The 21,487-nt window shown below is 45.6% G+C and overlaps 3 protein-coding genes and 1 long non-coding RNA gene across 9 annotated transcripts in view; 2 read left to right on the plus strand and 2 right to left on the minus strand.

Annotated features, from left to right (window-relative positions):
* Positions 1 to 4,484, plus strand: part of sba (six-banded) — a 29,191-nt gene extending 24,707 nt beyond the window's left edge. For 3 of the 6 annotated variants that reach the window (XM_032439381.2, XM_032439383.2, XM_032439382.2), the window contains exon 9: positions 291 to 4,484. In XM_032439381.2, coding sequence (XP_032295272.1) covers positions 291 to 690 — 400 coding nt within the window. In that variant the 3' untranslated portion in view covers positions 691 to 4,484. The remainder of the gene's footprint in view (positions 1 to 290) is intronic. The other 3 variants (XM_070207472.1, XM_002054328.4, XM_032439384.2) reach the window with 2 other exon arrangements.
* Positions 2,813 to 21,050, minus strand: Doa (Darkener of apricot). The gene is given in 11 exon segments (XM_032439391.2): positions 2,813 to 3,550; positions 3,606 to 3,814; positions 3,886 to 3,999; positions 4,069 to 4,238; positions 4,313 to 4,483; positions 4,555 to 4,645; positions 4,714 to 4,827; positions 4,934 to 5,000; positions 5,716 to 5,791; positions 14,841 to 18,385; positions 18,813 to 21,050. Coding segments are annotated over 11 exon segments (6,135 nt in total). The 5' UTR covers positions 20,260 to 21,050; the 3' UTR covers positions 2,813 to 3,419.
* LOC116651918 (uncharacterized protein DDB_G0284459-like) lies at positions 8,832 to 14,571 on the minus strand. Its single transcript, XM_032439389.2, has 2 exons — positions 12,319 to 14,571; positions 8,832 to 10,629 (listed from the first exon to the last, which is right to left on the minus strand). The coding sequence occupies exons 1-2, from the start codon at positions 12,648 to 12,650 to the stop codon at positions 9,978 to 9,980; spliced, it is 984 nt and encodes a 327-aa protein (XP_032295280.1). The 5' UTR covers positions 12,651 to 14,571; the 3' UTR covers positions 8,832 to 9,977.
* On the plus strand, positions 11,757 to 12,229 carry LOC138910963 (uncharacterized). Its single transcript, XR_011416207.1, has 2 exons — positions 11,757 to 11,848; positions 11,915 to 12,229. It is a non-coding gene; the product is annotated as an uncharacterized lncRNA (long non-coding RNA).
* Positions 21,051 to 21,487: the final 437 nt, after the last annotated feature.

Consider the following 21,487-nt stretch of genomic DNA (forward strand, 5'->3'; position numbering starts at 1 on the left):
ATATTCTTGTTTCTTTTTTTTATTATTATGCGCTGACAAAAACAAAAAAAAAAAATCGCAACGTGTGTGTTTGCGTATGCATATGTGTGTGTATAACAATATGTGTGTATATGCATCAATCATCATCATCTTCAACATCATCATCATTACAACCACCTCCTACCTACCGAAAACTGCCCACAACCACAACACACACGCACACACACACACACACACACACGACCAACCAACCACCCACCCACCCACCCACCAATACCACAATGTACCAACCAACCAACCAACCCACAAAGGAGCCGCAAACTGAACTCGCAACTCGAGCAAGCTATACAAGAAGCAATGACTGAGTTGGATAACATTTCAGCATCGGCAACCACAGCAGCAGCAGCAGCAGCAGCAACAGCATCCGCAGTAATTGGCCACCAGCTGCAGCAGCCCACGTCAACGAACAATGGCGGCCATGGGTTGGCGCGGGGCAAGCGCCAAGGGACGTTAAGTGGGCAGGCGAACGTTGGGGGCGCCACCATGACGCTCTCCGCTAGCACAGCGGCAACTTTGAGCGGACTCTTCAATCAGCAGCGTGCCAAGCCCATACGGATAGCGCCCGCACCGCCAACGGGCGTGCCGTCAGCATCGAGTGCAGCGTCGTCGCCGGCGGCAGCAGCAGCGGAGATCCTGAAGCTGGCCAAATGACCAGCGCTGTCGGCGCTGCCGTCGACAGTAACCACAGCAAACTATACGCTCGTTATTGGGCACAAGTAGAGCCAGCTGGCCACAAACAGTATATACATATATCTATATACATATATATATATATATATATATGTGCATCCATACTTAAGTGTGTAGTTAGATATCAGCCCCAACTGTCTGTCGCTGTTTTCTATAATTTTCTATCGAATTACGAATCTGCTTAGTTGCGCCTGTGCGGCGATGCCACATCTTTGAAATAGACAATAAAACAATATAAAAATGTTAAAGGAAACGAAGTTACAAAGAAGAGAGAAGAAGAGAGAAAACGCTTAAACAATAAGAGAACAATAGTTTTTTGTTGCTTTGTCAAGCAGTGCGCCTGCCCAAAGCGCGAAACTCAGTTGTTTTTGTTTTTCTGTATATATTTACATAGGAGGATAGAAGCAGGATCGGAGCGAATGCCTATTTTTATCATTATAATGAACAGATTGTAAATGTTAGGTACATATTTATTTATTGCGTATAAAGTATATAGTTTGCATAGGTTTTTTGTTTTCGTTGCAATCTTTAGACTTAACTATTATTTTTATATTTAGATAGCATAAGCCGACTTTTAGCCATTAAGTTATAACCAGCCAATTTATGCACCTTTCGATGAGCTACTTGTTTTTGGCTCAATCCAACAAAATTCTTGCAGGAGAAACACATAAATCAAAAGCATATAACTGATACTAATTCTAATTTTGAAATACTTAAAGAATGGGAAATATCAACAAATTATTTACGTTAAAGCAAAAAACTCAACAACACTCAGCTAACGAGTTTGAGAACCTAACAAAAAAGAGAATTATATTTATAAATTGTTATTATTTATTTAGTTAAACTATTGTAAAATTCTAGAAAACAAACAACAAAAAACAAATTGACATTTAAACACGTAGCGAAAATCCACTAAAACAATAAATAAATGCTAAAAATATTCCCGAAAAATCTCAAAGCGTTTGAAGGAACATTTTTGATTCCAATCTATTCTATGGTACATATTTTCAGAATTGGACTGCACTAACCCGAGTTATATTCATTTAAAGATTTTAAAAACTTTTTTTTTTAATCTGAATATCTCGGGAAAATAAAGAAATATCTTTACAATGTATACATATCTATACTTGTACGGATAAACACCGTCAATTGACATTCGAAGCAGAAGTTCTACATTTAAACCCTTATAAACTCGTCGTTCCGGTAAATTGGAGTCAGTTCGGAAATCAAATATTTTGAATCTAATCTGGGTTTCACAAGTCGCAAACCGAAAATCTTTTCAAGATAGGACTTACCCGAGTTCAGATTTTAAAAAATATATAATTGTTTTATCTCGGGTGAATAAATTCAGAAATAAAAAATTGCACATTTTTTTGGACAAATAAAAATTTGGCTAAAATTGGAAGGCTTAACATATCAATATGAATATTAAGTTTGTTCTGAAAGCAGAAAGTATATGAAAAAAAATTCGAGTAAAATATTTTTAAAATTTATTTCAGTTTTAAATAACTTGACAATAATAGTTGTATTTTTGTATATTTTTTTTTTTTGTAGATCTTATATGCTGGTAGACCGGGTTAATTAATTGCAAATAATGTAATAATTAATATTTATGTAATATTAAACTAACTCACAATCATTTGAATTAAGTATTTTAAGTATATGTATCTATATACTTCTCGCATTCCCCACTTGCCAGTGTTCTTTTCATATAAATATATGTGTATATGTGTTGGTGTGGGTGTGTTTGGGTGTATGTTGACGTAAATAAACTAAACAAACAGCGCCGATTCTAGACATTAAACATATCCTAAGAGAAAATGATTCTGGCTGCTACATAATTTATATAAAAACAAACGCTGCGTTTGCTTTTTGTTCTTTGTCGTGGACCCTCCGGAGGCGTCATAATAATTGATCTTTACATATGATATCGATTTAAGGGTTTAGCTATGGGTGTGTGTGTATAATGGCTCTTGCATTAGCTTACATCTCACGCACTCGAAAAATAGTAAATTAATTACAGATTATAAGCAAGTCCATGGCAAATGACAGCTTGCACATGGAGCTGCATTTCAACTAGCGCTTTATCGATTTTCTTATACATGTATTACATTTACAATTGTAGCTTTTTTTTTTTTCTTTTTTATAGATTTTCTTTAAACATTGCAGTCGTGTTTGAAGATCTATTATTTATCTCAAGGTAAGACTGTGCACATTTCTGTGGCATTTACATTTAGGTTGGCGGCGTCTGTATCGGGAGAGGAGGACGCATTATCAATATTATGCACGATTTGGTTATCATTACAAAACAAAACACGATTGGCTGATGGATGAGACAATGCACAGGATCTAATGGAGCAGCGCGTGCAGCAGGCACACAATCAATATTTACTTAACGATTGGGTTATTTGTGTAGAAATTGTCTTCCATACAAGTCAAGTTACAAAATTTCTAAATAAGACTTTAGAACTTAAATTAAGGTTCGCCATTAATATATTAATATTACTGTAGTTGTAGTTGTAGTTGTTATTGTTTGCTGCTCTCCGCTGCGCTCTGCTGCTCAATAATGTTGGATTACATTGATTGATGACTGTTCTCATTGTATGTGTGTGTGTGTGTACGCATATTTGTAGTTGTGTGCTTGATTAACGTTGTTGCTGCTGTCAACAATAACCAAATCGCTGTAATTCTCATCTGGACAGACTGTGCGAGCGCTCACGGCTGCTGCTGCCGGACGAAAGGGGCTGCTTGCTGATGCCCGTTTCACCAACCCGCTGATGCGGTGGCAACCTGTCAAAGAACGGATGTCGCAGGGCCTCACCTGTAAAAATCAAGAATTTAGATCGAGCATAAAATAGTTTTAGTCAAAAACTCACCTAACGTGATGCGCGACGAGGGCTCGTACTCCAGCATCTTTTTAATCAAACTGAATAGCTCGCAGTGATCCTCGGTGTCGCTCAGTTGACAGAGGAACAAGGGCTTGCAATGATCGCGCACATAACGTCCTGCACTGGACTTCTCATCCCAATCTAACTTACCATGATAGAAGTACTTTGTTTTGGTTTTGCTATAAAGAGTGTGATTGCTACACATTAATTGATTTCGATGAAGAATACTGCGCCTTGAGTTAAAAAAGCATGAGCTGCATTGTATTACCGTGCCATGCGATATGGAATTTGTCCCAAGATGCGCTCCATCATGGCCAGATGCTCGCGATTGTCATGCGTCTGGAATAGCGTGATGCCCAAATACAGCTCGAAGAGAATGCAACTAAATTCAGTGAAAAGAAATTAGCAAAGTGTTTTTTTTGTTTTTTATATAAGAACGGGCCGCACTCACCCGATGGACCAGACATCACAGGGCTGTGACCAGCCAAGCTCCAGTATGACCTCCGGCGCGCGATAATGGCGCGTCGAGACAATTGTGCTATGGTGTTCATGATCAAAAGTGGCCGAACCAAAGTCAATTAGGCGCACGTCTGTGCTCTTGACGCGGCGCACTTCGCGATTCTATTGAAGAGCATACACGATAAGTACAATATATAAAACTCAAGTATGGTCAACTAAGGGTCACTCATACGTACAATTTTATGATTATAGTGAGACGTGTAATCCGAATCAACAAACAGTATATTCTCCGGCTTGAGATCTGTGTGGGTTAAACGATTGTCATGCAGAAACTTGACAGAGTAGCATAATTGATAGGCCATGTGGCGAACTTGGTCCAGAGAATACGGCTCATAGTTGTTCTCGCGCTGCAATTACAAAATGTAAATATAAGACATTGTGCTCCCATCTAATAGTTGACAGCTAGAGCAATACAAACCAAAAAATCGAAAACACTCAGTCCCAGCATTTCAAAAACTATGCACATATGTCCATGGTAATCAAACCAGTCAATCATTTTGACGCACAGGCTGCAAGTGGGGAATAGATTAATTAATATTAATATATATACCAAAAAGAACTTTAAGTGCCAACTTACTGATCACCATGCGGATCTTTCTGTGCTATCTTCTCCAAGGCATTGATCTCCAGCTTGGCAGCCTCACGATATTTCTCAACATTCTTGATGATCTTCAGGGCCATGCAAAAATCACTGTGAAACACATTCATATGCATACATTAAATATAAATAGGCTGTTTGGTCAAGTACTGTGGGAAGGGTTTGCTTTTTTTTTTTTTTTTTTTTTTTTGGTACTTACCGCTCCATGTCTTTGACCTTGACCACACGTCCGAAAGTGCCTTCGCCCAGTGTGGCCATGATCTTATCTGAAAAGTGGCAAAAGGAGGCGTATTGTAGTCGTTTATTTTAATGTAAATGCAACGGCAATAATTGTTAATTATTTACGCTAATATCTAAACCTGTAACTGGGCATCTTTCGGATTTAAGTAAAAATACCACAAAAATATGCTCTAACTTTGAACTGCTTTTAAGAAAATGTATGCGGAAAAGTTTTCAGTTTCAATATTATTTCATTAATTATGCGCCAAAAGTTCCGGAAATTTAATAAAATACTCGAGTGTCTGCGTGTAAGTGTGTGTGTGCGTGTGTGTGTGTGTGTGTGTGTGTGTGTGTGTGTGTGTTTGTGTGAGAAACTTCAATTTAATTATGACTGGCAAAAAGAAAAAAATTTGTAAGTTTTAATTTGAGTTGAACTGGAAAATTAACTTTTAGTTTCTTTTCTTTAACTTTCGGAAAATTTTGCTGGTGAAAATGATGTGAACTTTTTTGTTTAGTGTTTTGGTGCGCATTTTGAAACGTGTCTTAAAGGCGCACGCGATGTGTTGCTGCGACACGACGATTTTGTCGAAAGATAATTAAGAAATAATAAAGAAAAATTGGATAGTTGAAAACTATAACAGTTACGTGTAGACTTATTGTGCGGCAGTTTTTACTCAATGTCTCTTTTGAACTTGAAAAGTTTCTGATAATCTCTAAACATAAACATATAGAAAAATTAAAAACGAAAAAATTGTCACGAACATCTGTGATGGAGAATGTCTCCGTTGTGGTAAATTAAGTGACCATCAGCATCATCTTGAATGACGGGCTTTGCTGTCTGTTATGGGGCGAGCGTTCGACGAGAGGTTGGCGTGGTGGTGGCGATGGTGGTGCGATTGCAAGGTGCATTGATCCGTCGATTCAGAAGGGGAGGGGTGGCGACAATGAGGGCGACGAGGCCGACGACGACGACGAGGACGAGGACGAGGACGAAGACGGCGGCGACGCAGACGACGACGACGACGACGAATATTTAGCGATTTATGTTTGAGCGTATTTGGTAGTGGGTTGCGAGAACGTTGTTGTAGCAGGGGGCGTGGTTGTTGTTGTTGTTGTTGTTGTTGTTGTAGTTGATGGCAGTTACACAGACGAATACATAAGGTGCGTGTGTGGTTAAAGTATGTAATTTGAAAGAGAGAAAAAGAAACAAAAAAGAAAGAGAAAAAAGAAAAAAAAAAACACATTTTATGGGTCGCCAGCGTCCAGACATCCAGGCAATCAGAGTTCATCAATTCAACACATAATCCGCCAGAGGATCCCGCGTTGGCACCACAACAATTCCGATTCCGGATATCCGATTTTCATCATATCACAAATATGCGCAATTCACAATTAATCCGCACAGCCCAGACATTCCATAAACCAACCATTTACATCATTTCATCATCATCAAGTTGTTTGTACATCAACCCATCATCATCATCATCATCATCATCATTGTGATTTTCATCATCATATTCAGAAAAAACACGAGAAAAATACGTTTCGTTTGTTCGATAAGAAAATTAGTTCGGACAAATTTTTTTTTTTTTTTTGAGAGAGAGATTTTGTGTTTTACATAAATGGTTAATATTTTTTGTTTTTTTTTTTTTTTTTAAATATAAAACATGTACAACAAATATCATATAACATTTTTGTATATATACACATATATGTATGTATGTATACACATACAATGTAAATACGGGCATATGCACAAAAACAAAAGCTTTTGTGCTTTGGGCAGAGGAAAAAAAAATTATTAAAAAAAAATAAATAAATAAATAAACGAACCATAAAACGCATGGGCAAAAACAAATTGCATTCGCTTACGTCTACATATTGTTGTTGTCTTTTCGGAACATATTTTGTATACTTTTTACTTGTCTTTTTGAATATATTGATATTTAAATATATATATTATAAATTGATTAATTGTTTTGGTATATGGTAAAAGAAAAACTAAGCATTTAATTGAAAATATCGAGAAATAATTAGAATTAATTTGATCAAGTTTCCTTACATGCAGGGAGAGAACGCATTAACATACGGCTGTTAGTGTTAACATGGCGCGCTGTTAGTTAGCAGTACTGTAAAGTGTATTCAGGCTGGTTGGGTGAGTTGCGGGATCGCGTTGCAAGAAGCTCAAGCTGCATAGAATAATGCGTCGAGTGGCTTACAAAGGTCGAGAGTGTCTTTGGAATGCGTGACCTATGGAACAGCGCCGACGAGGTGGCACTCTTTGACAGCAGATAGTGATCGTGCTGCTGCAGATAATGCGACGAGGATGACGACAAGGCCGACGACTGCTGCTGCTGCTGCTGCTGCTGCTGGTGCTGTTGGTAGGGATCCAGTTGCTGGCGATGCGGATACAGCGAACTGCCCGCAGCATTGGAGCGCCGGCTACTGATGCCATAGTTATCGTGCAGATAGCTCGATCCGCTGCTGGGCTTGTACCGCTCGAAATCGCTCAGCACAGCAGCTGTGCGGGAGCTGGCGCCCTGATAGCGCAGCTGCTGCTGTTGCTGGCGACGCGTGTCCGCCGCTGCCAGGCGCGCGCCAATGCCACCAAAGGCGAGCGCACCGGAGCTGGACGAGTGCAAGAGATTGCTCGGCCTATACTTGGACAGGTCGTTGTTGTTCCGATCTGAGTGGAGCAGAAAATGACTTTTTTTGTTGGCGCTGCTGCCGCTGCCGCTGGCTGTCGCTGTCGCTGCCGTGTCGTGCAGAGATAGGTTAGAGAGAGCAGAGGGGATGGTGGATGAGTTCGTGTTGTTGTTACTGTTTGTTGTTGTTGTGGCTGTTGTTGTTGTGCTTGTTGTTATGGGGATAATCGAAGTACCATTGACGGAGTTGGTGGGAGTGTTGGCCTTGTCTGTTGTGCTTTTCGTTTTCTGTGAAGTGTCAGCCGTGTTGGTTAGTTGGACACCAGTTGTTCTGTTGGGTTCGCTATCGACCTCATCAGAGCTAGCCTCTGATGTGGATGAGCTGCTTGCATCATCGCTATCATCGTTAGTTACTTTTTTGCTGCGCGACTTTTTCTTGGGCGCCTGCTCCGCTGCTGTCGCTTCCGCTGCATTTGCTGCAATTGCAGCGGCCTCCTTGGCTGCCTGCTGTTCCATTGCCTCCGCTTCTGCTGCCGCTGCGGCTGCTGCTTCAGTCTTTTTGGCCTCGGCGGCGGCGGCGGCTTCTTCCATGCGTTTGACACGCTCTTTAAGCTCGCGCCGCCTGCGCATGCGTTCCTCAAACTTCTTGGCCTCCAGGAACTGATTGTCTTCGCGCAGCAGCATTAGAATGGCTGCATTGTCTTCCGAGGAGCGATCATCAGCTAGAATCTCGCGATCCTCGGCCGTTAGCTCTGGCGGTGGCGGCGGCGCCGCCGGTTGCTCCCTTCGACGGTTGGCAAAGCGACTGCGCCAGTTCATAACGTGATCCTCCGCGTGGCCAGCGTCTGGCGAGTCTGTCGCCGGCAGTTCGGTCTTGGTTCGCTCATAGGCTCGTGACAATCGCCCAGAGGTGAGCGCAGTATCCTCCACACCGGCTCTTCGACCATATCGGCCTGTTGAGTAGCCAGTGGCGCCACCAGCGCGTAGTGCGTCGTGGTAGTCATGCGGCTGATAACGATTGTGGCCATAGTCCACCGGATAATTCTCGTCCAGCAAACGGTTGCCGCTGGTCAGGTAGCCACTGTCTGTGGAGTCGGCCATATATCGTTGCCGCTGGGCGCGCGTTCTGTAGGGCGTGCGCTCTTTGCGATCGGCGGCATTGAAAGAGCTCGACGAGAGCTTCGCTTTGGCCAGTTGATGTGAGGTGGCGCTGCGCAACAGGCCACCATAGTCATCCGGTTCCAGGGTCTTGTCGCGATCCTCCTCGTGACGTCGTCGACCAGCCGCACGCTCCAAAATGTCCGAATATTTGTTCTCCAGCCGCGAGACCGCCGACACTGTGGGCGTCTTGTCTTTGTCCAAGAGCAGCTCGCGACGCTGTGCGTCCCAAGAAGAGAAACCAGTCAATTGGGAGGGAATTTAATGGATAAGGAAAGTGCTTTTAGCAGCGCTCGTGTGAAACCAATGGAAACGACAACGACGAAAACGAAAACGAAGACGTTCGTCAAACATTTCACGCTCTGTCTGAGCCAGACGCAGATACATATGAAGCCAGTTGGGAGTAGACCTAGACCTAGAGAGAAGAAGACGACGCACTCGCAATTCGCATACCCATTTAAATGGCCTTTTCGGCACTGGCTAATAACAGTGTTTGGGCAACTTAATTCCACATAATTTCACTCGCATTTCAAGCGTCGAATCCAGTCGCTTTCTCTAACAAAAAACACAACATCTAGCCGAAGAACTGCGCTGGGCGGCTGCTCCGAGGAGGGGCGTCTATATTATTTAGAACGTCTAGTGAAAATCTAAACAAAATAACCACGGCCGACCTTCACAGTTTTTATATATATAGATGTATACCTTATATATATATGTATATTTATATATACGAAATGCCAAAATCGTGAAATTGTGAATAGCTTTTTATACATTTAATGCGGACCAGAGAGCTGAGAACTCAGAGAGAGAGAGAGAGAGAGAGATAGAGCGAAGCGATAGACATGGGAGCAGGGTGAGCTGCCCGAGGCATGGACATTTGCTTGGAATCAAAAATAAACGCACACGGCAAGTAGGAAGATATAGAATAGATATAGTTTGTGTGGGCAAATAGAAAATCCATACATATTTATGTCTACATCTCTGCGCACGATCATCATAAGTATATACACCTGCTACACATATAGGTATACTATGGAGCAATAGGGGTTGCCGATGCATTCATTGAAGATGCGATCTTTTGCTACCTCCAACCCGCTTTCTTCAACCTGTGACAGAATTGGGACAGTGACTGGACTTAGCCGTGACTCATGGTGACAGGTGGAAATAGGGCAAACGAAATTTCAGTGATTTCCAAATGTGAAGAAATGCTCTGGCCATGAGTCACGGGATGAATTTGGCTGCCTGGCTCCGATCGAATAACACGCAGCGCTTTCCACTGGCATACACACTGCACGCTCCACTCATACTAACGTCGTCCAGGTCACGCCGCATCCCGGCGCCCAGGGGGCGTATGGCCGGCTTATAGTAGCTGCTGCCCACGGGGCTCAGATGAGTGCGCAGCGGATTGGCCGTCGTTGAGCTCTTCTGATAGCGGCCCATATGGGTGCCGCCCACACCCACAGCGCTGCCGCTGGTTGTGCTAATGGGATGGTAGCCGAGGCCACCGCCAGCATAGTAACGTCTGTGACGATCGCTCATGGCGTTCTGTTCCCGGTCCCGATCCCGATCCCGATCACGTTCCCTATCCCTATCGCGTTCCTTGCCCCGTTCACGTTCCGCCTCCGGGCGTCTGCGACCGCTGGCGGACTTTTCCGAGCTGCGGCGACGTCTGTGTTGTGTTGTGAGGCTGCCGCTGCCTTTGTCTTTGTCTTTGTTTTTGTTGCTCCTATTGCTGTTATTGTTGTTGCTGTTGTTATCATTCGTTGGGGTCTTGGAGCCACTGCGTCTATTTTCGTTGCTTTCCTTATTGTTGCAGTTGTTGTTGTTGTTGCTGCTGCTGCTGCTGCTGTTATCCTCGGCTATGGGCGCTGCACTATAAAAGCCCAAAACAAAACAAGAATTGCTTATGACGCACTTAAAGCTTTCCCTTTTTCTATTTAGTGTCGATTTTTGGTGTTTGGTATATTTTGTTATTTGGTATTTTCCACGCGCCTGAATCGCGACGAACGCGCGTTGCCACGACACGGACCAAATAATAACTGAGGAAAATTCGATCGAAATTCGTGCGACGACGCACAGTGGATGTATGGGAAAATATAGGAAAACACAACGCGCGGCTACCAAAAATATTGAGGAATCGTTTTTATTTTTGTGAAAAAGTGTGAAAATATTGCGCACTTGCCCAGCAGCAGCAGCAGCAGCAGCCGGAGCAGCTGTGCGGGCGGGTTGGACAAAGAGAATGCCACATAAAGTGAGAGAGCGAGCGAGAGAGAGAGAGAGAGAGAGAGAGTCGGAAAAGAAAAATGTGTGAGTGGGTGGATAAATGAATTATTTCGCTGTGTGCTTCTTCAGAAAATGCATTTAATTACTGCTGAGCTGATCGCAGAGCTTTCCATTTCCGTCAGTTAGCGAAACAAGGAAACGATCGAAAGTCTTGCGGTTAAAATGCTTGGAGGAAAAGCCTTGAACTTTGCTAATGAGCAAAAACACAAAATGAACAAAGCCGCGCAGAAGACGAAACAATTACGTTTGCATGCTTGCATATTCAAAATTCAAAATGCGCGCATTAAAAAAGAAATAATTATACAGTTAATGCATCAAAGGCGCAGCGAGCGAGAGTGAGAGTGAGAGCGAGAACGAGAGAAAAGAACAGTGGCGCGTTGATCTTTCGTGCTAAGAGGAAGAGGAGAGTTGCCAGACAGGCAAACATTTGGCTAGCAAGAGAGACAGACAGGCAGGCTGGCGAACTTGAAAGCTTTTTGTGTAAAGCTTTGCGCACAATGTTAAAACGAAACTTTTCAATTAAAACTTTTAATTGGCCTGCTATTAAATAAAAATATGTAAAGATAAGTACATATTGTGCACATATACTTGGGGAATATGCATCGTTACATAGGTTCGATGTCATTGGGCTAGATAAATGGCCTAGAAACCATAGAAACTGTAATTCTGATGATGAATGATTATTCTTATGTAAATGCTTGCACTTCAATTGATGGTCTCAACAAGAACTCTACAATAATCTCTCACTCGCTCGCTTTATTTTGTATTGACTGTTGGCTATTGTTAGTATAGGCTTTCCAGTCTGGACGGTAAAAAGCAGAAATGATAAATTAAATTGATAATTTTCCACAATAAATTTTCACACTTTTGCACAGACAAAAAGACGAAGTTAAACGCGATTTACAACGCACTCGGCACGATCTTTACATAATTGGCTCCCTGCTAAAGAGTAGAACGCGTTCAGAAACGAAGCAGCGCGCTGCTGCGCTGCAACTAACGGCAAACGGCAAACGGCAATGGGGCAAATTACATACTTAAATTAACGACGAAAAAAATTACCAAAAACAAAATCAAATGAAAATAAAATAAATGATGAGAGCTGCGACGCGCGTCTGGCAACATTTTGACCGAGTTTTTGTTGTTTGACGAAAGGCGGCAAAAGTAGAAACAAAAAAAAAAAAAAAAATAAACACCGCAAAATTAAAAATAATTTATACGTGTGTATGTGTGTGTACGAATATATGTAATTTATTTGCTTCATTTCTTCTGCATCGATTACCGATTCCGCTGCTGCTGCTGCTGTTGTTGTTGTTGTTGCTGCTGTTTGTTATCAGGTCGTTCGCTCGGATTGCGTCGAAAGCGCTGCAGCAAACTGTTGCAGCTTTCGGAGAGCAGTTGCGTTACGCTCGCTGCCGTCGCGCTGCGCATGTAGCGTCGCTGCTGGCGCGGCTGTGCAGTTGCTGCCGCTGCCGCTGTCGGCGTCGGCGTCGCTGCCTCCATGTCAGCTGTTTTCTTGCTGCTGCTGCTGCTGCTGCTGTTTGCGGTGTTCACAGCATTTGGCAAAATCTTTTCGCTTTTTTCGCGTTGAAAACGACTTAAAAATGTGGCCATTTTCTATTTTCCTTGTGCGTGGGTTTTGTTATCCGTTACACTCTTACTTTTTCGCTCGAATGAAAATTCGATAATATTAATTAGATATCCATTCGTGAGAAGAGCACAGCATGTGCGCGTGCGAGGAGCTAGACGACAGATCGGAGTGCTCTGATTCGTTGTTGTTCCTTTTATCTAGCAGGCGAATTGAGTTCTTCCTCTGACTTGAACTATTTAATGAATTGTACTAAAATAAATGGTTTTGCTGCGCTATAGCGAGATTTTTGTTTTTGGCATTTACTCGATGTTTTTGTACTGTATATATTATGTTAAGTATAGTATAATAGAATATACGTATTTACATATAAAGAGCGTATTCATGTGTTGTAAAAATAATTGAAATTGTACGATATTTGGCAGCTATTCGACAGAAATAGACACACAACAGAAGCAGCGACAATTTCCGATGGCAATTGCGATTTCAAATTCGATTTCCACTTTAAATTTCAATTTCTTTTTTGGTGAATTATTTCAATTTGTTTATTGCAAATTTCGTCCTGATTTATACACGCACTTTGAGACATTTGCCAGCTGGCGCTCGTTGGTCGAACTTTTGCGCGTTTCTTTAACCTTATTATTAATTTATTAATTATTATTATTATTTATTTTCAATTGGCTTTGTTCAAGCAGCGCGTCTTTGCGTTTTCAAGAAAAAAAGAAGAAAAAAACCAATCCGAAATCAGCGCAACGTTTACGAAAGCGCACGCCACAAATACTAATTATAAAAATTGAAAAATATCGCAACGACGACAGCGCCAAAGTAGCTGGCGAGTGTGTGCTCAGGGCGGAACATAGAACACGCTCCGTTTCGATCTATGAACCGGGCGGGCGCGCTTGTGGCCACTGCGGGAGAGCTGCTGCACAGCCGCCAGTTTCTATTATTGTTTGCTAGGTAGCAAAAAAACTAACCACAAGCAGACGCCAAAGCGAACGTCAATTGGCTTAGAGCCGCACGGGAATACTCTATGCCGAGTTCGTGGCAATAATGCGGTCCAATACAAATTTTACGAAATCAGATTATTTTTTGTAGTAGGGGATAATCTTTCAGCAAAACGAAACATCTGCATATCCTGTGAAACTGGAGGCAGACTTCATTTTAAAAAACTTCACATTGATTTTTAAAAAATACAAGTAGGATGATTTGAGCAAGGCATTTTAGAAATATTAAGGGTTCAATTTTCCAATTATTTATTTCTTTATAGATTTTCTGTAAGTCTGTTTCAAAACTAATGCCCAACCAATTAACCTGTCGTATTGTGAATGGAGTAAGGGTAATCAGGATTCGTTGGCTATCCAAAGTCGACACTACACAGCAGTTCAGAGAGAAAGAGAACTCATGGGAATGTTCGCATAAGTATGTTTTATGTGCGAGTTGTTGCTACATATTTTAGAGGCTGGCATTCGCCGATTGTTTGGCATTTCGTGAGTTTTGTTTTGCGCCGAGTTATGTTCAAATTATAAATAGAAGAAGTTTGGCAATATTTAAACAGAAATTAGCATCAGGCGTTAAATAATATATATTTATGCTTTTGTTTTGGAAAATTAAAGTGAAATCAATTCAAAGTGTTTTGAATGTTTTTTTTTTCTTTCTTCTTTTCACTAAATAAACAAAATAAATTAAGTGTGTGGCTATTTTTAGCGTACCACAAAATTGACATTGAATTTCAGTTTGATTTTTTTTTGGTCGATTGTGCAACGTTGTTGCTCGTCCGAGGCAAGTGCAAGAGTCTGACGCGAGAGGCCACAAGAGCGTGCCGACAAGGCGCTCAAAGGGGGTGGAGGAGGGTGGCAAGAGGAGCGCGGACAGGTTAGGGGCAAGTCGCGCACAGGAAGTGCGCGTCACAACAATCGACAAATTCTGTTCTTGGCCCCCCCCCCCCCCCCCCCCAAGAGCCCAAAGATCGCGAAGTGGCCAAAAGCAACGAGCGAAGAATCGGCGGCCTTTTGGAGCACAATGAGTCAGCGGTCTATTTCGAGACGCTGAGCTGCCCCGTCGAGCGTTTGTTTGTTGTTATGATGTTAGTTGGCAGTAAAAGGCGGCAGCATTCCGGACACATGTGCAACATACAACAAAAATCAAAATTAAAAACAAAAACAAACGCTTAAACCAAGATACAAAACAATAACAAAATAGTTTGGCATCGAATCTACCTCGATGAAATGCAGCCCCAGAGCGGACTTGGACATTTCAATTTGCTGCTGCTGCTGCTGTTGTTGTTGTTGTTTTGAGTGGCTGAATATGACAGAATTGCTTTGTAGTGACTGTTGTTGTTGTTGCTGTTGCTGCTGTTGTTGCTGTTGCTGATGATGGTGTTGCTGCGGTTGCTGCGCTGCCTGCGGTTGCATGCCCGCTGATGCAGGCGGCAGCGGGCCATAAAACAATTGCGTATTTGTATTCGGATCGTATTGAAGCGTCGCACCGCCACCGCCACCGCCACCGCCAGACATCGAAGCGGAAGCATTGATAAACTGCTTATGCGGATGTGGTTGAGGCTGAGGCTGCCCCTGGTACTTGACCGGCTGCATCACCTGGCTCTGACTGGGCTTCAGATACGCATACGGATCGAAGGTCTGCAGCGGCTTACGCTCGTGCGGCTGCTGCTGTTGCTTGGGCAGATTATAGTAGTTGCGACTCATCATGCCGAGTCCAAAATTATGCGGCTGCATCATGCTGGGTCGCTGTGCAGCGCTAAAGGATGCCGAATGGGTCAGCGGCGCGGCGCCGGCGCGTGGATAAACGGGCTTTGCATTGATCAGCGCCTGGTAGCTGCTGCCGTACATCTGTGGAGCCATGCCAGCTGGTTGCGGCTGTTGCTGCTGCTGCTGCTGATGCAGTGGCTGTCCAAATTTGTTCTCCTTGTTGGTGTTCTTGTGCATGAACATGGCCAAGCCGGAGCTGGGCTTTGATGCCTGCTTGGCCAGGTGCGAGGAGGAATAGGATTGCTCCAGCTTGTGAGGTTGATATTGCTGCTGTTGCTGCTGCTGGTGTTGCTGGAAGGGATCGCTGCTGCCATTCATCACCGAACAGGCGAATGAGTTCCAATTTAAAAACGGACGCTTTTGCTGCGGATAATTCTGTGGCTGCTGGTGCTGTTGTTGTTGTTGTTGCTGCTGCTGCTGTTGTTGTTGTTGCTGCTGCAGTAGACGTTGATAGCCCATGGGCAACTGAGAGGTCGAGTTGGATTTGCCTATGGGATAGGCCATCCTTTGTTGCTGTTGCTGCTGCATTAGCGGCTTCTGCGGATCGTACAGCTGCACTGGCACGGGTATCTGCGATTCGCTGGCAAATTTGCCGGCGCCGCTGCCGCTGCTGCTGCTGCTCTTGATCACGACGGCAGCATCTTCTTTGTGTTCAGCTGTCAGCGATTGTGACATAGTTGCATTGTTGTTATTGCTCTTTAGCTTTAGCATGTCATTTAAACATTTTTCTAGCTTGTTGTCGACGTCTTTTTGACGCTTTGTGGCTGCCGATGAGCTTGTTCCTCCTCCTGTTGTTGTTGTTGTTGCTGCTACTGTTGCTGCTGCTGCTGCTGCTGTTGTTGCCGTAGCTATTGTCGCTGTAGTTGCTGCTGGCTGATCCAAGTTGGCGCCGTGCTGCTGCTGCTGTTGCTGTTGTGCGGCTGCTGCAACCGTTGAGGGTATGTGAAAGGATGAGGTAAACTTTGAGAGCTGCGGCAGATGGGTGGTGCAGCAGTTGGTCACGGTGAAGCTGCTGCTGCTGATGGTGCTGTTGCTCTTCTCCGACTTGCGCTCCAGCGAGGCGCTTGTTTCGTTAGAGGCCTCAGCAATGGACGTGGCCAGCGCTGGTGCAGCTGCCCCAACAGCTGTCGACGCCTGTTTGGCCGGCTCTGTGGGTCGGCGGAAGAGCGCAGCCGCACACCGCGGCGATGGCACACAGGAGCTGCTGGAACTTTTGAGCACGCCAGCATTCGGTTTACTCGTTGGATTTGGCTGTTGCTTGACTGCAGGCGGCTCCTTGCGTGGCTGCGTCGTGCCAGTCGTTGTTGTGGGCAGCAATATTGCCGAGTTGGATGTGCTGCGACTGAGCGAGGGCAGATGCTTCATGTAGCAGGGTATGTGCGTGCGACTGGAACTGCGTAGCAGAGGCGCCGCCGGACTGCCGGAAACATGCGTCATGGAGACGCTCTTGTTTAGCTGTTGAGCAGCTGCCAGCGGCTGCGTCGGCAGCTGTTGCTTGACGGGCACGCGGCTGGTGAAAGGCGTCGTCGTCGTCGTCGCAGTTGCCGTTGCCAACGTGGGCGATTGTTCGTTGCATACGATGAGCTTGTAGAGATCGTCTTTGGTGACGGCCTGTCTGACCTTGAGATCCAAGTGCGACAACGAGGCGTTCTTCTGTAGGCGATGGTTATGTGGCTGCTGTGCCGTAGACGGCTGCTGCTTTTGCAGCTCCTTCTGGGCCGCCTCGGCGACCGTGGGATCAAATATGGCCAGCTTCTTGGCCGTCTTGGCATCCACCTTGAAGGGCTGCCCAGCATCGCCTAGCTGCGCACCACAGATTTTCTCATAGTTCCAAAACGTGCGCTTCGGCGTCTGACGCTTCTGTGAGCTGCAGAGGTTCTCGCTCCAGAAATCGTTCATCAACTGTTTGTTAAGCGACAGATTCGAGTCGGTAAGCAGGCCATTCTTTTGCGCTCCTTGTGAGCGTAATGGGCCACAGCTGGGCGTGCCCATGGGCATGTTCGAGCTGGATATGCTGCGCTGCAGCTTGGGCTGCTCGTTCGGGTTCGCCTGGGCGAAAATCGAAGGATAGGCAAGACGCGGCGTCCGATTGGAGGTCAAGTTGTTGGCGAAATTAATGGAGGAGGATTTGGAGAGGCCGCTGGCAACGCTTGGCGTTGCCGCCTGCGACGTTTTAGGCGCCACAGATTGATGCGAGTTGGATTTGGTAAGTGGTTGCTGTTGCTGCTGGCGCTTAAGGCGATCGTACAGATCTTCACACTCCTGGAACTCCTGATGCAGCTTGCGATCCAGTTCGCTGTAGTCGGGCAGACTCTTCAAATATTTGTTCATCATCTCGATCTCAGCGTCATAGAAATTGGCATCTAGCTTAGCGCTGCTGGTGGCCGCGGCCGACTTCTCCTCCAGCTGTTGCTGTTGTTGCAGCAGCTTGTCCAAATCGATTTCCCCAGCATTTTTGCCGCCTGCACACGGCTTTTGTTTGGGCGCACGGCAGGGCACCGGCGGTGGCGGCGACGATGATGGCGAACTGCAGGATGACAGCGATATACTTGAGGCGGGACTGCTGGCTATGGTGGCCATAGGGCGCGCAGGTGTTGTGATGGTCCCAGTGGACGCATTGTATGCCATTGGATGGTGTTTGCGCGGCAGAGGCGGCGTTGACTTCGGACTGGCTGGCAGCAGCGGTCGATTCTTGCGCGGCGCCAGCGGCGAAGAGATGGGCGAGCGAACCGCACATTTGGTTTCCGGCAAGCTGGACGACAGCACCGACGCGAACTGCGGCGAAACGACCTGAAAGAACTGCTGGCCGCTCGCGGGCGGCGGAGTTGGTTTTTGCATTATGCACGGCGACGAAGACGACGACACAAATGCGTCCCCAGTTGGTCTCATTGCGACGCTGGGGCATGCGGCAGTGGCGGCAACAAGCGCAGTCTGTGCCTCCGGCTGGGCTGATTTGACGGCGGCGGTTTTGCCAGCATCTTGACTCATTTAAGCAACTGGAGGAACGCGCACGAACTGCGTGGAAGGAATTTAGAGCTGTGAACTAGTTCCAAACCAAGGGTTGATAGCACTAGTTCACAGTTACAAATACTAAGCTCTTAACGGTAACCGTTAATACAGAAATTCTGGCAAGCTTAAAGCTTAGTGAGTCACTTCACGTTGAGCTTTCCGACTAAAAGCTCACTAATATTAATACAACACGATTTACCAGCGTGTGTGTGTGTGTGTGTGTGTGTGCTTGTGCGTGTCTATGGAATTTTATAATTGTTTTTTTGATCGATAACAGCATCGATAGCAGCAGCAAACGAGCCAAATGAAAACACATTTCGATACAGAAAGAGAGAGATAGAGAGGGGGTGGGGGGAGAGAGACACCCACTGACACTAGACGCAGAACTGGACAACAGATCACCAGACAGACAACCAACCTGCAGATACTGTTCCGGTATCTTACTGTTCTTCGGCACAATTATCTTTTTGATTATAATAATCTTATCGCCCTCGATTCTCGTTATGGTTATGGGCACTCCAGGTTGTGGGCGCTGCGGTTTGGCGGCAACCGCCGGACGATTGACGGTCCGCACCACTTGTGGCCCGGTAAGAATGCCACCCGGCGATGGCTTTGCCGCCGGCGGTGCAGGTTTCGGCTTTGGCTTTGGCGCCGGCTTGTACTCCTTGTTATCGCTGCGCACAATGGACAGGTGATAGAGGGGCTTGTCATCGTCCAGCACGCTCTTCTGTGGTGCCGTCTTCTTTTCTACCTTGCGCAGCACTACGCCCAGCATGGGCGCATCCTTGGGCTTGATGGTAACCGAGCCGCTTGGGGCTGTCACCCGCTTGAGGCACACACCTAAATTGGCACCCACGGGCGGAGGTGTCTTTGTGCGATGCACCATTTTACCGCTGGGTATCTCACGATATCCATCCTCCTGGCCACCCGGACGGTGTGCGTCCTTTGCCGGCGGCATCTCAGGATTGGTGTGTAGCATCGGTTCGGGCGCCACCAGCGGTGCTGGGCCGGGAAAGAGCGCCGATAAGCTGCTGCGGCGACGATTCATATTGGGCGCCGATACCGTCTTCGACAGCGGAAACTTGGACGGCGCTGCCAGCTCCGCTGCTAGATCAGTGCTCATGGCGCTGGCGTTGCTGCCGCGGCGACTGACACTAACGCTGCCGCTGGCGGGGGCAGAGTCCATGCTGCTGATGCTCGAGCTGTGCAGGCGTTCGGGTGCAGCGCTTCTCTCGTGGTTTCGCTCTGCTGGCGACGTGCTGCGCTCGCGGCTGCGATGATGGGAGCGTGCGGCTCGAGCTGCCCGCTGCATGCGCAGCAACTCAATGGAGTCGGCCAGGTGCGAGGTGCTCTTGGTGGGCGAGGAATCGCCAGAGATGGCATTGCCCTCGCCTGCGTTCATCAAATGCATTTCCATTGCATCATCCAAAATGTTGGGCAGTGAAATGAGACGATCACGTGGCGCCTCAGCAGCCGGCAGAACACCCTTGTGCGATGGACTTGGTGTGGCGTCCTGTTGTCTCTGTTGTTCCGCTTCCAGCCGCTGTCGCTCCATCACACGATGCAGCTGCTGCTCAGCTTCAAGAGCGGCTCGTGCTCGCGCCTGCGCCTCTACCTCAGCGGCCCGACGCGCCTGCTCCTCGGCCAGTGCACGCGCCTTGGCCTCGGCTTGGGCACGAGCCTCTGCCTCGGCCTCGGCGGCAGCTGCGGCCCGAAGATTGGCTAGCTCCGTGGCGGTCATTTGCTTAATGCTCAGGCGACGCTCTGAATCGATAATTAACTGGATCTGGCCACTGCCCTCCGGTCGGGCAGTGAGATCCGCGCAGCTGAGGGCGATCAGTTCGCTTAGTTCGTTTGACATCGCGGCTGCCAATATACGCGATATTTATATGTGTATATATATTTATAGATATATTTATATGATAACTGCGAGTATCTTGAATCTGTTATCTAACTTTTCACTGGTGTATCAATCCCAATGTGAATTGCGTTGGGTTCGACTTGCTCGACGCGACTCGCGACGCTGCTGGCGTTTGCTATAAAGAAACCTGCTCGATAGCCCTGTGAAGATTGAAGATCGTCGATATGGTGTTGGATTGGAGGATCGGTAGGTTGTGGGGCAAGCAAGGCGCTCAATGTCAATGCCTCATTGGCATTTTGGCAAATGCATTTAGTCGTTTAGTTTCGATTTGACTTATTAATTGTTCGGTGAGTTGCCAACAACAAGACTAACTACAACTACAACAACCACAACAACAGAATCGAAAAGGAAAAACACTTTTCCTCTACCCTGCTTATTGGCGCCCGATGCGATACAAGTACAAGCATATATCTATATATATATGTACACACACACATATAATATGTAAACGCTGTCTATACCTGAATGGCACATTGGCTGGGCCACTCGAGTTCGACATACAGACCAGACACATACATATGCATATCGTAAACAGCAATGAGCTCATTGATCGGGGCGCCGCAGAGCAGCCTGCCAATTCCTGGCTAACGCCTGCACCCGACAATGCCCCCAAATGCCTACACCTTGCCCTATATATGGGAAGCGTGTTGTAGGAGAGATGCTGGAGCAAGAGCACACCAATCGGAAAACTAAACACATACGTATGTATCCAAGTGAGTGACGGCCCTGCCTGTGATATATATACATAAATATATATGGAAGTACATCTATCTATCTATATATATATATATATATATATATATATATATATATATATTCTATATAGAACTCGCCAGCGGTTTTGATCTCTTAGCTGTTTAGCTACTAGTTGCCTCTGCCTGCCATCGTGTGCTCGGTTCAAAATCTGTTTTTATTTTTAACAAAAAAAAGACGACAACGCACGTAAATTGGCGCAGTAGTCATGTATGTGCTACATATGTAAATATATGGCAATCTGTGCATTTGTGTGCGCTTGGTACAGTGTGAACTCTTGCAAAGAACTTGCCGAATGTAAACAGTTGTGTTTATCAGACGCAATTTTTTAATTCAAAACTATCAATACTCAATTCGAATTTGAAACTTTTGATATATATATATCAAAATTTCATTTCATTTTATTTATAATTAT

This window comes from Drosophila virilis, chromosome 2 (assembly GCF_030788295.1).
Source record: "Drosophila virilis strain 15010-1051.87 chromosome 2, Dvir_AGI_RSII-ME, whole genome shotgun sequence".
Lineage (NCBI taxonomy): Eukaryota > Metazoa > Arthropoda > Insecta > Diptera > Drosophilidae > Drosophila > Drosophila virilis.

Excerpts from the sequence above, each read along its gene's own strand:
- LOC116651918 (XM_032439389.2), bottom strand. The coding sequence starts at position 12,650 with ATGGCCACATTTTTAAGTCGTTTTCAACGCGAAAAAAGCGAAAAGATT. Across the intron at positions 10,630-12,318 it reads CAGCAGCAGCAGCGGAATCG|TGCAGCGCCCATAGCCGAGG; the intron begins GTAATCGATGCA and ends GGGCTTTTATAG.